The sequence below is a fragment of the Balearica regulorum genome, chromosome 1 (assembly GCF_011004875.1).
Source record: "Balearica regulorum gibbericeps isolate bBalReg1 chromosome 1, bBalReg1.pri, whole genome shotgun sequence".
NCBI lineage: Eukaryota > Metazoa > Chordata > Aves > Gruiformes > Gruidae > Balearica > Balearica regulorum.
Genome location: NC_046184.1, coordinates 100,950,713 through 100,964,001, shown reverse-complemented (window position 1 = coordinate 100,964,001; position 13,289 = coordinate 100,950,713). Strand labels below are relative to the sequence as shown.

Below are 13,289 nucleotides of genomic sequence, written 5' to 3'. Positions count from 1 at the left end.
TATTTCTTTTAGATTTTAATCTATTTTCTTATAGTTGCAGCATCTTCTGGTTGCTTACAGTAGAGGGGTTTCAACTAATCTAGTGTTTCAGCAACAGAAGATTAATTAGTCCTCTTGCGCAATCTCCAGATTGCAGCAACTCAGCCTATCATTCTTTTGGCTAAGGACTGAGTAACCATTGTACATTGAACTTAGGAGATAATGAGATCATGATTTAAATCTGCTAATCCCACAGGAGTCCTACAGCATGCCGTACAGCAACAGGTAACTATACTGTAAGAACAACTATGTTGAGATGATTTTTTGGTAACAATAATCTGGGATATCATGATGGACACATTTAAATCTATTCTGGAGTGTTTTCCTCCATAGCCAGCAGGGACTTGTGAAACACTGCAAAGGAAAAGTATGCATCCCTTTCAGAAAAGATGCTTTAACCCTCTTCTGCCCCCAAGGTATCATCCCCAAATGACGACATGACGTTTTGTCACTTTGCAGCTGCATGCAAGGCAAGGAAGTTAGCAGAAGACAAAGGGAGTGTTTCCAAATTCCTCTGCACCACCCTGCTCTCAAGAGGTGGGGACTGAAATTCTTGAGAAGGAGCATATGCAAACAGTTGCTAAAAGAGATGTCTCATGTACAACACTGTGATCTGAATGGAAAGGGAAACCATAGCAAAACATTCCTGAGGCTTATTTTTTCCCATCCGAATTTTTCTACCACCACGGAAGCTTCTAATTTCCCGTGAAGGGAGAGAAGAACATCCTGCACCTTTTGACCCGGTAGCGTGAGACACGAGTTCAGGGTGGAAAGAGCTAGCAGTCCTGCTTTACAGCTAGCCAGTGACAACTTGCATGGGTTCCTCCACTTGTGCCCACATTTCTGCAGCACCCTTCACAGTGGAGCCCTGATCTCTTGTTGCGGAATCACCCAGCGGCACGGCAGTACCGCTGATATTATTGTCATCCCCGGGAGTCCCAGCCATGCACCAGGACACCGAAGCTTTAAATTCTGTACAAACGCAATAATCACCTTCGCTCTGCTCCTCTTCTGCCCCTCTAACCGCTCTAAAGACAGTCCACTGCTGCTTGAAATGACATAAAAGTGTGAAGGAAGAGAGAAGGGAAGCTGCAGTTAGAGGAAAAAAAGATCCTCCTCACAAATAAACAGCAAGGAAGAGACCCTGCACTTGGAGAGGGAAGCGTGGACAGGGGAGAGGTCGAGGCAGAGACACCGGGGGAACAACTGCAAGCAATGGAGAGAAATAGAAGCAAAACAGGCAGCGGAGGGAAAAAATACAGATAAGGTGATAAAAAATACGAAGGGGAGAAAGAAAGGAAGGGACAAAATGCACATATGGTGTCCCCAAGTTTGGGCACAGCAGCAGAGTTTGCTCCTTGTTGTCTCATGAGCCCAGCACTCCGGGAAGGACAGTATCTGTTTAGATTTGTGTCTAAATTTAAACCCTGATTGCCTTGCCTCCCCCTCCTCTCCCCTCCCTCCCTTCCTCTCACCCACCCGCCCTTCTTCCTTGTTCGTAGTGCAGGGCCACTCGCTGGGCTCTGTCAGTTTTCGAGCTGAGCGGGAGCTCGGATATTACATACCCTCCACAGCGGCGTGATTTTGCTCTGGCTTGGCTGAAGTTTTCCCACAGATAAGAGGGAAAGGGGTGGGGAAGCAAGACCGCCCTGAGGACACCTCTCTCTTGCAGGACATGGAGGTAAAGAAAACTTTTATTTCCACTAGCTTGTGACTGGCTCCTCGATCTGCATTAGCTCCACCTTGCAAAGCAATTTCTTACTAAAGGCAGCTCAAAATACCTCTTCACTGAGGTTCAGATAAATGTCTCTTCAGCCCCCACCCCAGCCCCTGCCGTGCACCTCAGAATATTTTGTGGGTTTTAGTCCAGATTTGGAAAGTACGGGGACGGTATGGGGAGAAATTACATCTGTGAAAGGGGAACAAGGAAGGACTGCCATTTACTTTTTTAGTCTCTGAGATGGGAAAGAGAGTTACATTTTAAAAGGTATCATTTTGAAAGGAGATTTTAAAAATTAAGTAAAATGGGGGACATGAGGAGAATGAACAAACTGTACAGGATTAGTTGGCTCCTTGGGGTTGATTCGTACCCAACCCACGCAGCAGCAGCTGCGATTTGGACCCCAAGTGATGTGTCCCCTCGTTCCACGTGGATTGGGCGGTCTCACTTTTGTTATCAATAGACCATTTTGGTTCAGGAAAGAGGACCCGAGAACCAGTGCTTCGGCAAGGTAAATGATTACCGCACACCCCTGTGCCTTTTTCTCCGTGCTGTCTGTCCCGTGCTTCAGGAGAATCGGAGCTCTTGTCTCTGGGTGGGCACCCGGCTGGTGCACAGGGCTTTCCTGGCGTTAAGTCCAAGCTTTTTCCTGTGTAGCACCCTCTTGGGCAAGGCAGTTCACCTCTCCTTGCCTGCCTCTTTTCCCATTCATCTGAAATAGGAGTGATGGTGCTTGCTTCCCTCGTGTCAGACCGGATTCACTAGCTTTTCAAACAGTTTTTTAAGTGGCAGAGGAAAAAAAAAATATTTATTTTTGGGAGGGGCAGGGGAGATAGAAAGGCGATTACAACATTGGCAAAACCTCAAATTATGAAAGAGGACTTTTGGTATTTCTCTCAGCTAAACACAGCTCTTACTAAAAACTTTATATTATCTTCCCAGAGAAGCCTTTTCCTGCATCAGTGCAGCCCCAACAGCAGGAGACACGCAACAAAGCCAGGGAACAGTGTGCTTGAGGCACCACTACAATTTTTCTTTGAAGATTTCCAGCGCATATCTCAGCTGGGCAGTCCTGATAACACCCAGGTGCTAACATCGCAGTCCATGTTATCTGCGCTGGCCTGCCCTACAGGCAAGGGTAAAGATCAGGCATCTTCATTGCAAGAAATGTCCTCAACAGACTATCTAAACAGATTTCAGTATGGAGAAGGGCCAAGCACTGATCAAACCAATTCAGCATAGACTATATGCGGCATGACAAATATATGGCTTTATAAGGGTTTTTAGGTTTAACGGAGCCTGGCTCAGTAACTGTTAACGCTTGTTTTATTCTTTTTCGCTGTATTGTATCCTGTGATGTCTCAGAGGGGAAGGGGAGTTGAGCTCTTAATTTAACTGCTGTGTGCAGGAAGCCACATATGGAGCAAGGACTAACTTAGGGCTGAAGCAGATATTTTATCACATTGAGGACACTGTCTGCCACCCCCTGTCCTCTCCACACACAGGGGGCTGCACCCCTCAAGTATTTTCTGTTGTCTGCCCCAGCGGCGTTTCAGAGTAGAAAGGCACGGACCTGCCATTTCCTTCTGACAGACACGTGTGACACATACGGCAGGTCTGATGGTCAGAAAGCTTCTCCAAAGTATTTAAGCTAAGACTTTCTGGCTCTTGGTTCTGTTCCTTTACCTCTATTTCCCATTCTTTCCCCATGTTACCTTGTTTTCTGATCATCTGTAGATTGCTGCATCTATTATTTTTAAAATATCTCAACTCCCAAGACATTTTTTAAGTAGCGCACTTGGTCTTCCCTTCCTACCCCAACTCTGCAAAATGGTGGTTAATGTCCCAAAGGTAAGAAGATGTTAGACCAAAATAGAGTCAAGAGCAAAGACTTGAGTTCCCACCTGCCAATTCTCTTCTCGGTTTCTTCCTGAGAACTTTTCACAGGCAGTGTGAGCCAGACCCAGAGACTCGCCACGGTCTTTTGCTTTAAAAAGCAGATTTAATGGTCCTGTGCAACAGGAACGAGAAGTTCTGTCATTTCCCCATTTGCTTCATCAGTGGTGGGCAGAGCTGCTTTGTGCTTTCCTGCTGGCATAACTGGCAAGCTCTTTGCTCTAGTGGGACACGAGGATTACCAGCACTAGGGAAAAAAGGGCAGAGGGCTGACCTCACCAGCTGATTTCCATCATGTCTCTGGCAGAAAGACCCTGTTTTTGAAAAACCCACAGAAGCAAGATAGTTGGGATCGCTCTCTTAGAGTGGTTAGTGTGGTTTTGCTGCTCCTCAGGGGCTAGCACCTACAGTCTTAGCCATTCTTCTGTCAGGAACGTGCCATGTTGAAAGCAGCAACTGTAACTATTTAAGATCCTGAAGAAGGAGAAAAAGGCAGCAAAACCCTTTTCTCACAGTTCATGTAATTTTTGTGAGTCTTCTGATCTTCAGGGGTTTTTTTGTGAACTCACCTTCTTGACGCAAGATTTGACCATCAGTTTTCTTTCCAGTGTTACAACTGATGAAAGGAGCTTGAAATCATGAAGCTTATATCACAGGCTGTTAACATGAGGAGTTCATATAAAAATGTGTAAAGCTGGCACTGATGAAAGCTAAGCCACTTGTAAAAAAGCAGCCACTAAACCTTCTTTGCACTCACACTACAAAAAGGATCAGAAATTATTGTGTTGGTTTGTTAGTTTACATCTTCAGAGTTGGTCCAAGCTGTCTAATTCCCATAATTGTACCAAACCTTGCTGCAGATGTTGTGAGTTAAGGCATCCACTGAAAGTGCTTGTGGCTTTCTGCAGCCTATATTCAAGAGCAGCCATGGCATTCCTCTTCCCAGGCTCTCTGTAGGAGCTTGGGAGCGTGGAGACATTTGAGCTTTACTCACACAGCAAGGGGAAGCAATCCAAGACTGAGTTTCACTTTGGTGGCTTCCTATGGTGCGATGGGTTCCCTAACTGCAAAGGTGCAGCAACCAGCTTTATTTTGGGAAGGCTTCCCTCTCCTTTGTGCCTACCAACAGATGTCATTTCTTTCTGTGACATCTCCATTCCCATGTCTCTTTTCTGCAACTAACTAGATCTTCATTTTGCCTGTGGCTACACCGGCTCAGGAGAGGGAAAGCTTTTCCAGGGCCGAGAGCAGTTCTCTGCTCACTTTGCCACTTCTCTTCTGGGCAACATATTGGACATGGCTCCAGTCCCAGGCCCTACACAACAATATCCTCATCTGGGACATTTGGGGAGTGATGGGGCCACTGCTCTTTTCAGTAAAGCCTCATCCTATGTCAGGTGAGGTTACCCTGAGTCCAGCCCTGCTCCTCTAGCAAGCAGCAGAGCAGCGTGGAGAAAATTCCTCTGAGTCCTCTGTTTCCCATCTCAGCAAGAGTCTGCAGAAACCTCTAAGGGTTCAAACATGTCCTCTCCCTCAACAGGTGAGGCCAGAAGCCACCACTGGCTGTGGTCAGCCAGACATCACAACTGAGCACATTTCCAGGTCTAGTATCCCAAGTGCTGCATCCTTCCAGGAGCCACAGGGAATGATGCCCTTGCCCAAACTACAGAGCAGCTATCTTTTAGCAGAGGCACTTACCCTGTCCCTTGGAAAACTGCACAGAGGATATGTCATCTGTTACCCAAGAAGACTGAAGTGGAGGGGATGGAGGAAAGGGTACTTGGCACTATGCAGATGAGGGGGCTGAAATTTGTAACCATTATGGTCCTCAGAGCAGCAGGACAGTAAGCCACGCAGAGGTGAGCTGGGCTGAGCGAGGTCTCTGCCCACCCCTGCAGCTGTGAAGCCAAGATTAAGTAGAGGCATTACGCCACAGTTAGCTCTGCCAGGAAACAATTTCCCTTTCTCAGGAAGCTCTGCTGCTTGGCTTTCATTCCGAAAGCTGAAACATTCCTTTTCCACTCTTCTTTTTTCTTTTTTCTTAACAGAACATTTTAACCTCAAATACACTTGTTTTCAGTGTTTCCTCCCAAACTCATCAAAATGACACATTCACACAGAGTGTCTGTGTAGATAAAGGGAAGAGTATTTAAATATGCTAGGAGAGGTACCATATGACCCCATTTTACTCCTCAGGTCTGGGGCAGATTTAGGATCTGCCTGACAGTAAATAGCATGTCTGCAGCAGAGGATCCTGGAAAGGATCAGGTTTGCCAGACTTCCATATCCCAGCAACTGGATGAAGCCCCACTCTTGAAGGACAGACAGGAACAAAACCAAACCCCATGGGCAGTGCTGTGACCCTTACTTGTACCTAGCAGAGACCCCAGAGTAAATGGTTTGCTGAATTAAAGCTTTTCCTGTGTCACTGGAGAAGGGATGATTCTTCTGAACTCCTCCTCTCCCTCCTCTCCCTCACTCCCCATTTTAACCTTTGGGTGTCTGAGTATTCCAGGTCATGGTGATAGCATTTTGGAAAGCTTTCTTGCTTGTATTCCCCAGTCTAATTGGCAGGGCATGTTACTGTTGAGCAGCATATTATGCATACCTTCTCTCATACATTCCCAGGATCTGCTTATCTGAAGAACCGGGGAAAATGTCAGCACTGCTTTATCAATAGGTGCTGCTAGGAAACTGCTGGTTTTCGTCATGGAAACTAGGGGTGGTTTTCCTGTTTCCAAGTAATTGGTTAACAGTTGTTGAGAGGTGGATGCTCCTTTTCCTAAAACACCAACTCTGCAGCCTGAGTTTGGGATCTGAGATGGCAGCTGTACCCAGAAGTAAAAGAACCTCTTTGGAGGACCTGTCTATTTTACTGGTGAAGCCTTCTTGCTGCCTGTAGGTGCTGTAATACTGCAGAGGCACAGCTTGTCTTGGCGACTTACAGACAATTGTATGCCTTTAGCAGTTTGCAACACGGCACGCATAAGGATGAATTTGTTCCAGAGGCAGGAGATCTGTTGCGTAAGGGGAAGTTACTATTACACACTCACTGCACAGTTGCTTCGCATGGGGCATGGGGCACTTGGTTCTTATGGAGTCTCACGCAGGCACGGATTTAAGTCTCACTTCATCCAAGCCACAGTATATCCAGCTATGAGTCTTATGCCAGAAATGCTTTTATATTAACATCAAGTCTGAGGCATATCTATAAAGATATCCTATCGCCAGTATATGGGTCCTGGTAATGTACTGACAAGGATGAGGCTTATCTGCCCCATTATTGCCAAATGAAGTTTTCACCTGTTAGAAAGAAAAAAAGACATCAGACCAAATTCTTGCCAGATATGAGCACATCATTTGCTAAAAACCAAGCCCCAGACCTCACTTGCCAGATTGGCAGCTGGTACAGATGCATGCCCTTTTTCTTTTGTTCTTCAGCATAAAATTTTAAAAGAGCTCAAAACCCCCACATAACAGGCAGCAAGGTGGTAAGCTTGTTTTTGCATTCAAGTGTCCTTATGCAAATAAACCTCTTTGCCCTTTGTAATGAGATGCACACAGTGTTTTGGTCAGCATGGATGACTAGTGGCCAGTCTGCAGAGGATATTGATTTACCACTGCCAGCTTCAACAAAGCCACTGTTCATCTCAGGCTTCTCAAATACACGCTCTCAGCATGATCGAACGGCAGCTCAAATTGTGCTTTTGTACAAGTTGGTAGCTATGGCATGCAGTGGTGCTTTTCTGAGCATCTTGAAGTACTTCGTAATATATAATACCTTTCCCTCATGCTTTATCACTGAACCAAGCTACATGCTGCTTCTTAAGGCAAGAAATATATTGCTCACATAGATCACAGCTTTTCAAGCACGGAGAATTAACACATGCGGTTTGGAAAGCCTTGCTAAGTAAAGGATACAGACCAACAACTTGTGCAGAGAAAGACACAAAAATGCAAAGGCGAGGGAAAGCTGACTCAGAAGAATGGAGTTAAACAAGTCAGTGCGGCTTTGCAGTGAGAGAGAGGACAGTAGTCTAAAACTTTTAACACAGAGGAAACAGAATTAGTTAGTGCATCGTAAAAGCAGTACACCTAGGAATAATGGGATCCAATTAAAGGGAAGACGTACATCTCACCAAATAGCAGGAAGGACTTCTAGCAGTGAGGTCTGGCAGGGTTTGGAACAGTGTAGTGGAAACCAAATGTAGTGGCAACCTCTTTCCTGTGAGAGATTCAAAAATAGGCTGGACAGAGCATTAGAAAGATAATGGCAGGAGTGATCTTCTATTGCATTCAAGCAATAGTATTGATGGGCCCACCAGAGAGGCAGGACTATACTGTTTCTGCAGTCCTTCCATGTGTGGAGCTGCTAGCAGAACCTAGTCACTCTGCAGCCTCAGGCCCCAAAAGGGTTTATGATTCCTTCCTGCTACACCGCATTGTTCAAGCCCTGCAAACTTCTGCCTCTGGGAAACTTAGGTCAAAATAAACTGCCATCATATCTGCAAGAGTCTGGGAACTGTTCTTTTATTCCCTGAGTAAAACACAAAACCAATTTTCTTGGTATTCTTTATCGTTTAAAACTGTGTACTGTGACTGCAATTGTGGGTTATTCAAGTCAATCATCTTGAAATACCTTTCTGCTGAGTGCCATGTTCCCCCGATGTAAGTTCAGATGAAACAGGTCCACTTAATTCCTCCCTTTTCATATACACACACTTGAGCTTGTGTGCCAGGTTTCCTAGGAATTTCACCCCTTGGTTCCTGCAGCGAGCGTGTTTAACTTGTGAAATGTGCACAATATAATTTGGTTTCCCACTTAGTCTTTACAAAGTGCACAGTGTTGTCAACACTGTCCCTCCATGAAAACCCAGTGGTTTCATTCCCAGTTTCAACGTATTCGTTCCCAGTTAGAGGCAGAGGGGCTGTCAAGGCAAACAAATACAGGCATGCACACCAGTCCTCTAGACAGCAGGTGCCTGTAAGGAGGACAGAGTGGAAGAAAAGGGATGGACTGCTGAATACACTGGAGCATGAGGTGCCAGGAGATGTACAGGTAACAAGTCAGACAGGTGACCCATACAGAAAGGATACAGTCTCAGCACCTTCTCTTTCATCTCCCAGCTCAGTGCAACGTTGTCTTTTCCACTCATATTGGGATTTATAATCTCATGTAATGTCAAGTCTTGCTCTGTACAGCTCAAGAAGCCTTTGCCCACAGCCACCCTGGGACTTCTTCTCGGCCCCTCTCCTCCTGCTCCTTTGTATGCACTGAGCTCAGGACTCACCTTCCTTCACTGTGCCCCTCCAGCCCAGTCCCCTGCCCTGGGCACTGACATCTCACACCACTCCAGTTCTGACCTCACGTGCCTGATGTGGGTGACCCACCAGCGATGCTCCCCATGCCAGGTCCTGCAGGGCTTGGCTCAGAAGTGTGGTGCTCAAGGTCCAGTCTTACAGGGTCCATCCTCTGCAGCAGCTTCACACTCTGGTCTGCAAACTGAAGCCTGCATCACCTACAGCAGCTCTTTGAGCCTTTGTAGCGGGTGCCAGTTTAGTCTGTGGGTTCTCAAAGGCCAAAGCTGGAAGCCTTTTCTTTCTGTAGCCTGTGGGAAAGAAAAGCTATCAAGTAATGAAACTGTCACATTTTATTTCTTCTCCCCCTGCCCTGCAACTCAAAAATTGCTGGATCATTCTCTTGTAAGTTGAATAGAGTTTTTCTTCTCAACACTTTTCATCTTAATGTCCATGAATTTGGTGACATGCTGGCCAGAGCTTCCTAGTGCTGATTTACTTGCTGAGCAAGTGGTGTGCAGGCACTGAGCCCGTGCTTCCTGGACACCTGGTTCCAGTTGCTGGCTTTAACCCGAAGAGACTGTGTCTGAGGTTGAAGGCACTTAGACCCCTTCTTGCCACAGAAGGGACACGTAAGAGTTTAAATCAGCCATCGGGAAAAATAAATGGAGCATTGATGTAGGCAGGGTGTTTCAAAGCTCTTGCAAACACTGGGTTTCTCCTTTACAGAGTTGTTGGGAGAATTTTATAAGCAGGTTAACTCAGAAACAGGGATAATTGTATTTCTCAGATCATAGGAAAAAATCAATGTCAAAGGCTAAGCTGCAGCTCAGGAATTGCTTGTGTGCGTTTTCCTTAGGGTATATAGTAGAATCATTTACCTGTGGAAATCACTAAATTTCTAATGTGTCATTAGAGCTGAATCAGACTGGGATGAAAATTCAGGTAGGCATTTTCAAACACAACAGCAAATTACAGCTGCCTGGATCCATTTGCCCAGCGTAGGGCCTGATTTTCAGGGGTCTCACAAAATGGAGACTCCGGACGGAGCCGAAGGGAGGGCAGCTGCTGAGAAAGCAGCTTCGCAGACCCGGATCCTCAGCGCTGCTGGGGCTGCTGAGCCCTCCAGGGTCCAGCTAGAATGACATCTCTGTGGATATAGCTTAGCATTCACACCTCAAGCTGCCTTCTAGCTGAGTGCTTACTATCACTTTCCTCCGCTCCATATCTGCGTATCTTTTTAGACTAAATTCCTGGCTCAGATAAATATGAACCTCCTTCTCTGACCTGCCTGTATCCAGTGTAGACCTAATTTAATAGCAAAGTGTTACAAAGATAGAACAGTCCTGACTGATGAGTCCTGGAAGCTGGAGCAGTTGGGAGCTCTGTGGGGGCTCATTTACCCTTCTGATTTTCTATTCCCAGCATGATAAATTAAGAGGAGTTGAATCCCTGTGCTGCTACAACTAGACTGTCTCTAGTGTTGAGTTTAAATGGGGAGGTATCACAGGCTGCTTAAAGCATTTAACCAAAGTATTTTCAATTGCCCCTGCTTCTCACATGCTCTGTGTCCCTTCTTTGACAGTTCAGTGACTTCAGTTTCTAATTTGACCTTCTGAATAGCTTCAGATTAGATAATTAACACAGACTGCACATGCACATGCTTAAAGTTCATCCTCTTTAACAACTGTCAGTCCAAGAGCGGTCCCTTCCTCATCTAATCTGAAGCATCTTGCATCTGAGCCTCCTCCTGTTGAAGTCCATCTTATTTCAGACCTCTGCAAAAAGCAGGGCTTTTTTCCTCACCCCACCTGGGGCAAGCAAGGGAGAAGCTAAAGTGAAGAGTAGTTAAATGGGGATTCATCAGGCTAAGCCATTTCCTACTGCAGGGGCTGTTCCAGTTGCTCAGCTGCTTCCTTTATAGCAGCTGCCCAAGCACCTCCATGTGTGTAGGTGAGAGTGGGGTGCAGCCTCACATCATGTCTACAGCTACAGGGCTATGCAGGTCACTTAAAGCAACACTATCATTTGGGTAGTTTAAAATAATTATTTTCTGCAAGGCACATTTTAACCAACGGAAAGCTGCTCATCTCGGAGGCCTGTATCAGATGATAACCATGGTTCATGCACTTTATTCCCCACTCTCAAATAGTATGCACGCATGCCCAGCCTTCCGGGCCATCTTTCTCCCCTGTGCCTCAGTCAAGGAGATGGCTCACATGAGATTGGATGCACTTGCCTCACAGACTGCATTACTTGGCCTCTCCCTGCAGGCAGCCTGGGAGGTTTTGCCGGTTGTTCCTCCATTAGCTCACCCCTCATTCCTTCTAGAACAGTGAGAGCTCCCCAGAACAAGGCCTGGAAGTACACACAGAGAGGCACCAATTAATTTGGGGAAAGTTGACAGGCTGTGTACAGTTCCCAGACCATTAAGAAAAACAGACGTCTGAGAGGGAAACATTGGGAAGCTGAGAGGGATCCTGGGGAAAACCCCGGCCAGGAACACAGCTCTGGACAAGCAGCTGGTGCAAACAGCGCATTAGGTAAGTGGCTACATCTCACAGTGGCCATCACTGCTCTTCTTCAGTACTGCCATCTCACCCATCCACCCATGGAGGCAGTTGCCAGTCGTGTGAGCATCTCAAGGACAAATCCCAGATACTGGTTGTAGAAGCTGTTAAAGACACATGGGAAGCGATACGCTCCAGTCCAGCCAGACTGCCGTCTTGGTAACAGCTGTTGTCAGCTGTAGATTAAGACATCGGCATCACTCTACCAGGGGTAGAGATGGGTCCTTGGCTCCGAAGGAGCTATTCCACATCTGGGGGGTCTGTGGCTTCCTAAAACAACACAACCCCAGTGACTTACCTATTCAAAGAATAATTTCTGAGAAATAACCCCTTTCTTTCCCCCACATGCCTTTCACATAATTACCTATATTTCAGATATCTGCAGTAGCTCATGTCTGGTTGTATCAACCAAGTTTTCAGGCAGCTTTTATTGCTAGAGGGCTCTCATCAGATGGAGAGAAGGAGTTAATGACAGGACTATATACCCTGCCTGACACACCAGAAAAGCCAGAGGTCTTCCTGAACTAAGCTGAACACTCTGTAGGTGTTCATCTAATGAAGATTAAGTCTGGAGAAATGAAAAGTGGTGCTGCTTGAAAGGGAGTGGGGATCTTCAATCATTTAGGAAAGTGGTGCATTGGCTTTCAGATGATACTGAAATCCTGCTGCCCACTAGCCTCCTTCATTGTGGCCTTCTCTGAGAGAGGAGCTGAGGGCTGTATTTGACAGGGCATTTCAGAGGAAGGGACCTTATTTTCAGCATCCTAATCAAAATTTTCATGATCTCAAGTAATAGGAACACTCAGTGTATCTACTGCAGGATTCTGTCTCACTGGCAGCACTCATGTTTTAGAGTCACAAAGTATTTCCCCCAAAACACTTAGAGTTATTGTAAACTTGATGGAAAAAGACTGCAAATGTGGCACTGGTGTTCACTTGGAGCAAGGGAAGAGCTCTGCAACATCAAAATTGTTCTTTTGAGGCCAAATGCTCATTATAATGAGAAAAAAAAAAGTAATTTTTTGAATCTGTTTGTTCCAGATAAATACACTCAATATTTTTAAAACTCAAAGGAAATGGCAGGACATTGAATTCCCAGGACATCATAAAGGGAGGAGACACATTAACCTAACCTTCTGGTGTAGTCAAACTTAGTAATTGCAGAGATCTTTGTTAAACTAGTCATATCTTTGTATCTCAGTGCTTAAGGTTACTGATGGCTCAGCTCCAGTTTGCAGCATACAGGGTAACATCGGGTAATAGTTAGATGGTTTGAAATACATTACCACCTACAGTAGCCAGATAGTAAACCATCAACTTCTGAACCTCGCTGTATTCTTTCTTGTCTTGAAGCTGTAGAATCTGAAATATCTCAGCCTCCTCTAAAAACACATATCTTGCCCTCATCACGGCACAGTAAGTCTTGAATGGAGACACTAGCACCCCCAAAAAACTCAAAAAGGGAGAACCCTGTGTGGTATGTCTGGGCTTAAAACCCAGCACGGATGAGTTTTTGAAGTTGCGCTGTTCCAGGTGACAGAAAAACCCCTCTTGCGAAGAGCCTCTCCAGAGAAAGGCTGCCGTACTGCTTGAGCAGGCACAGCCTCTGTTTCTCCACTTGTGTGCCTGGGTATGACCGCATTCAGCCAGATATCAACTTTATCCACAAGCCTTTTCCTGCTGCCTGAAATTATTTCCATGTTGGCTGCTTGGCCTGTCTACGAGCAGCTGTGTCAGGCTTGTAATGAGGCAATTACATACGCATG

General features: G+C 45.9%; 1 protein-coding gene across 2 annotated transcripts in view; it reads left to right on the top strand.

The window, feature by feature from the left end:
- Positions 1-1,540: 1,540 nt before the first annotated feature.
- The window catches only part of RCSD1 (RCSD domain containing 1), a 35,773-nt gene continuing 24,024 nt past the window's right edge, over positions 1,541-13,289 (top strand). For both annotated transcript variants that reach the window (XM_075768603.1, XM_010307725.2), the window contains exon 1: positions 1,541-1,720. In XM_075768603.1, coding sequence (XP_075624718.1) covers positions 1,715-1,720 — 6 coding nt within the window. In that variant the 5' untranslated portion in view covers positions 1,541-1,714. The remainder of the gene's footprint in view (positions 1,721-13,289) is intronic.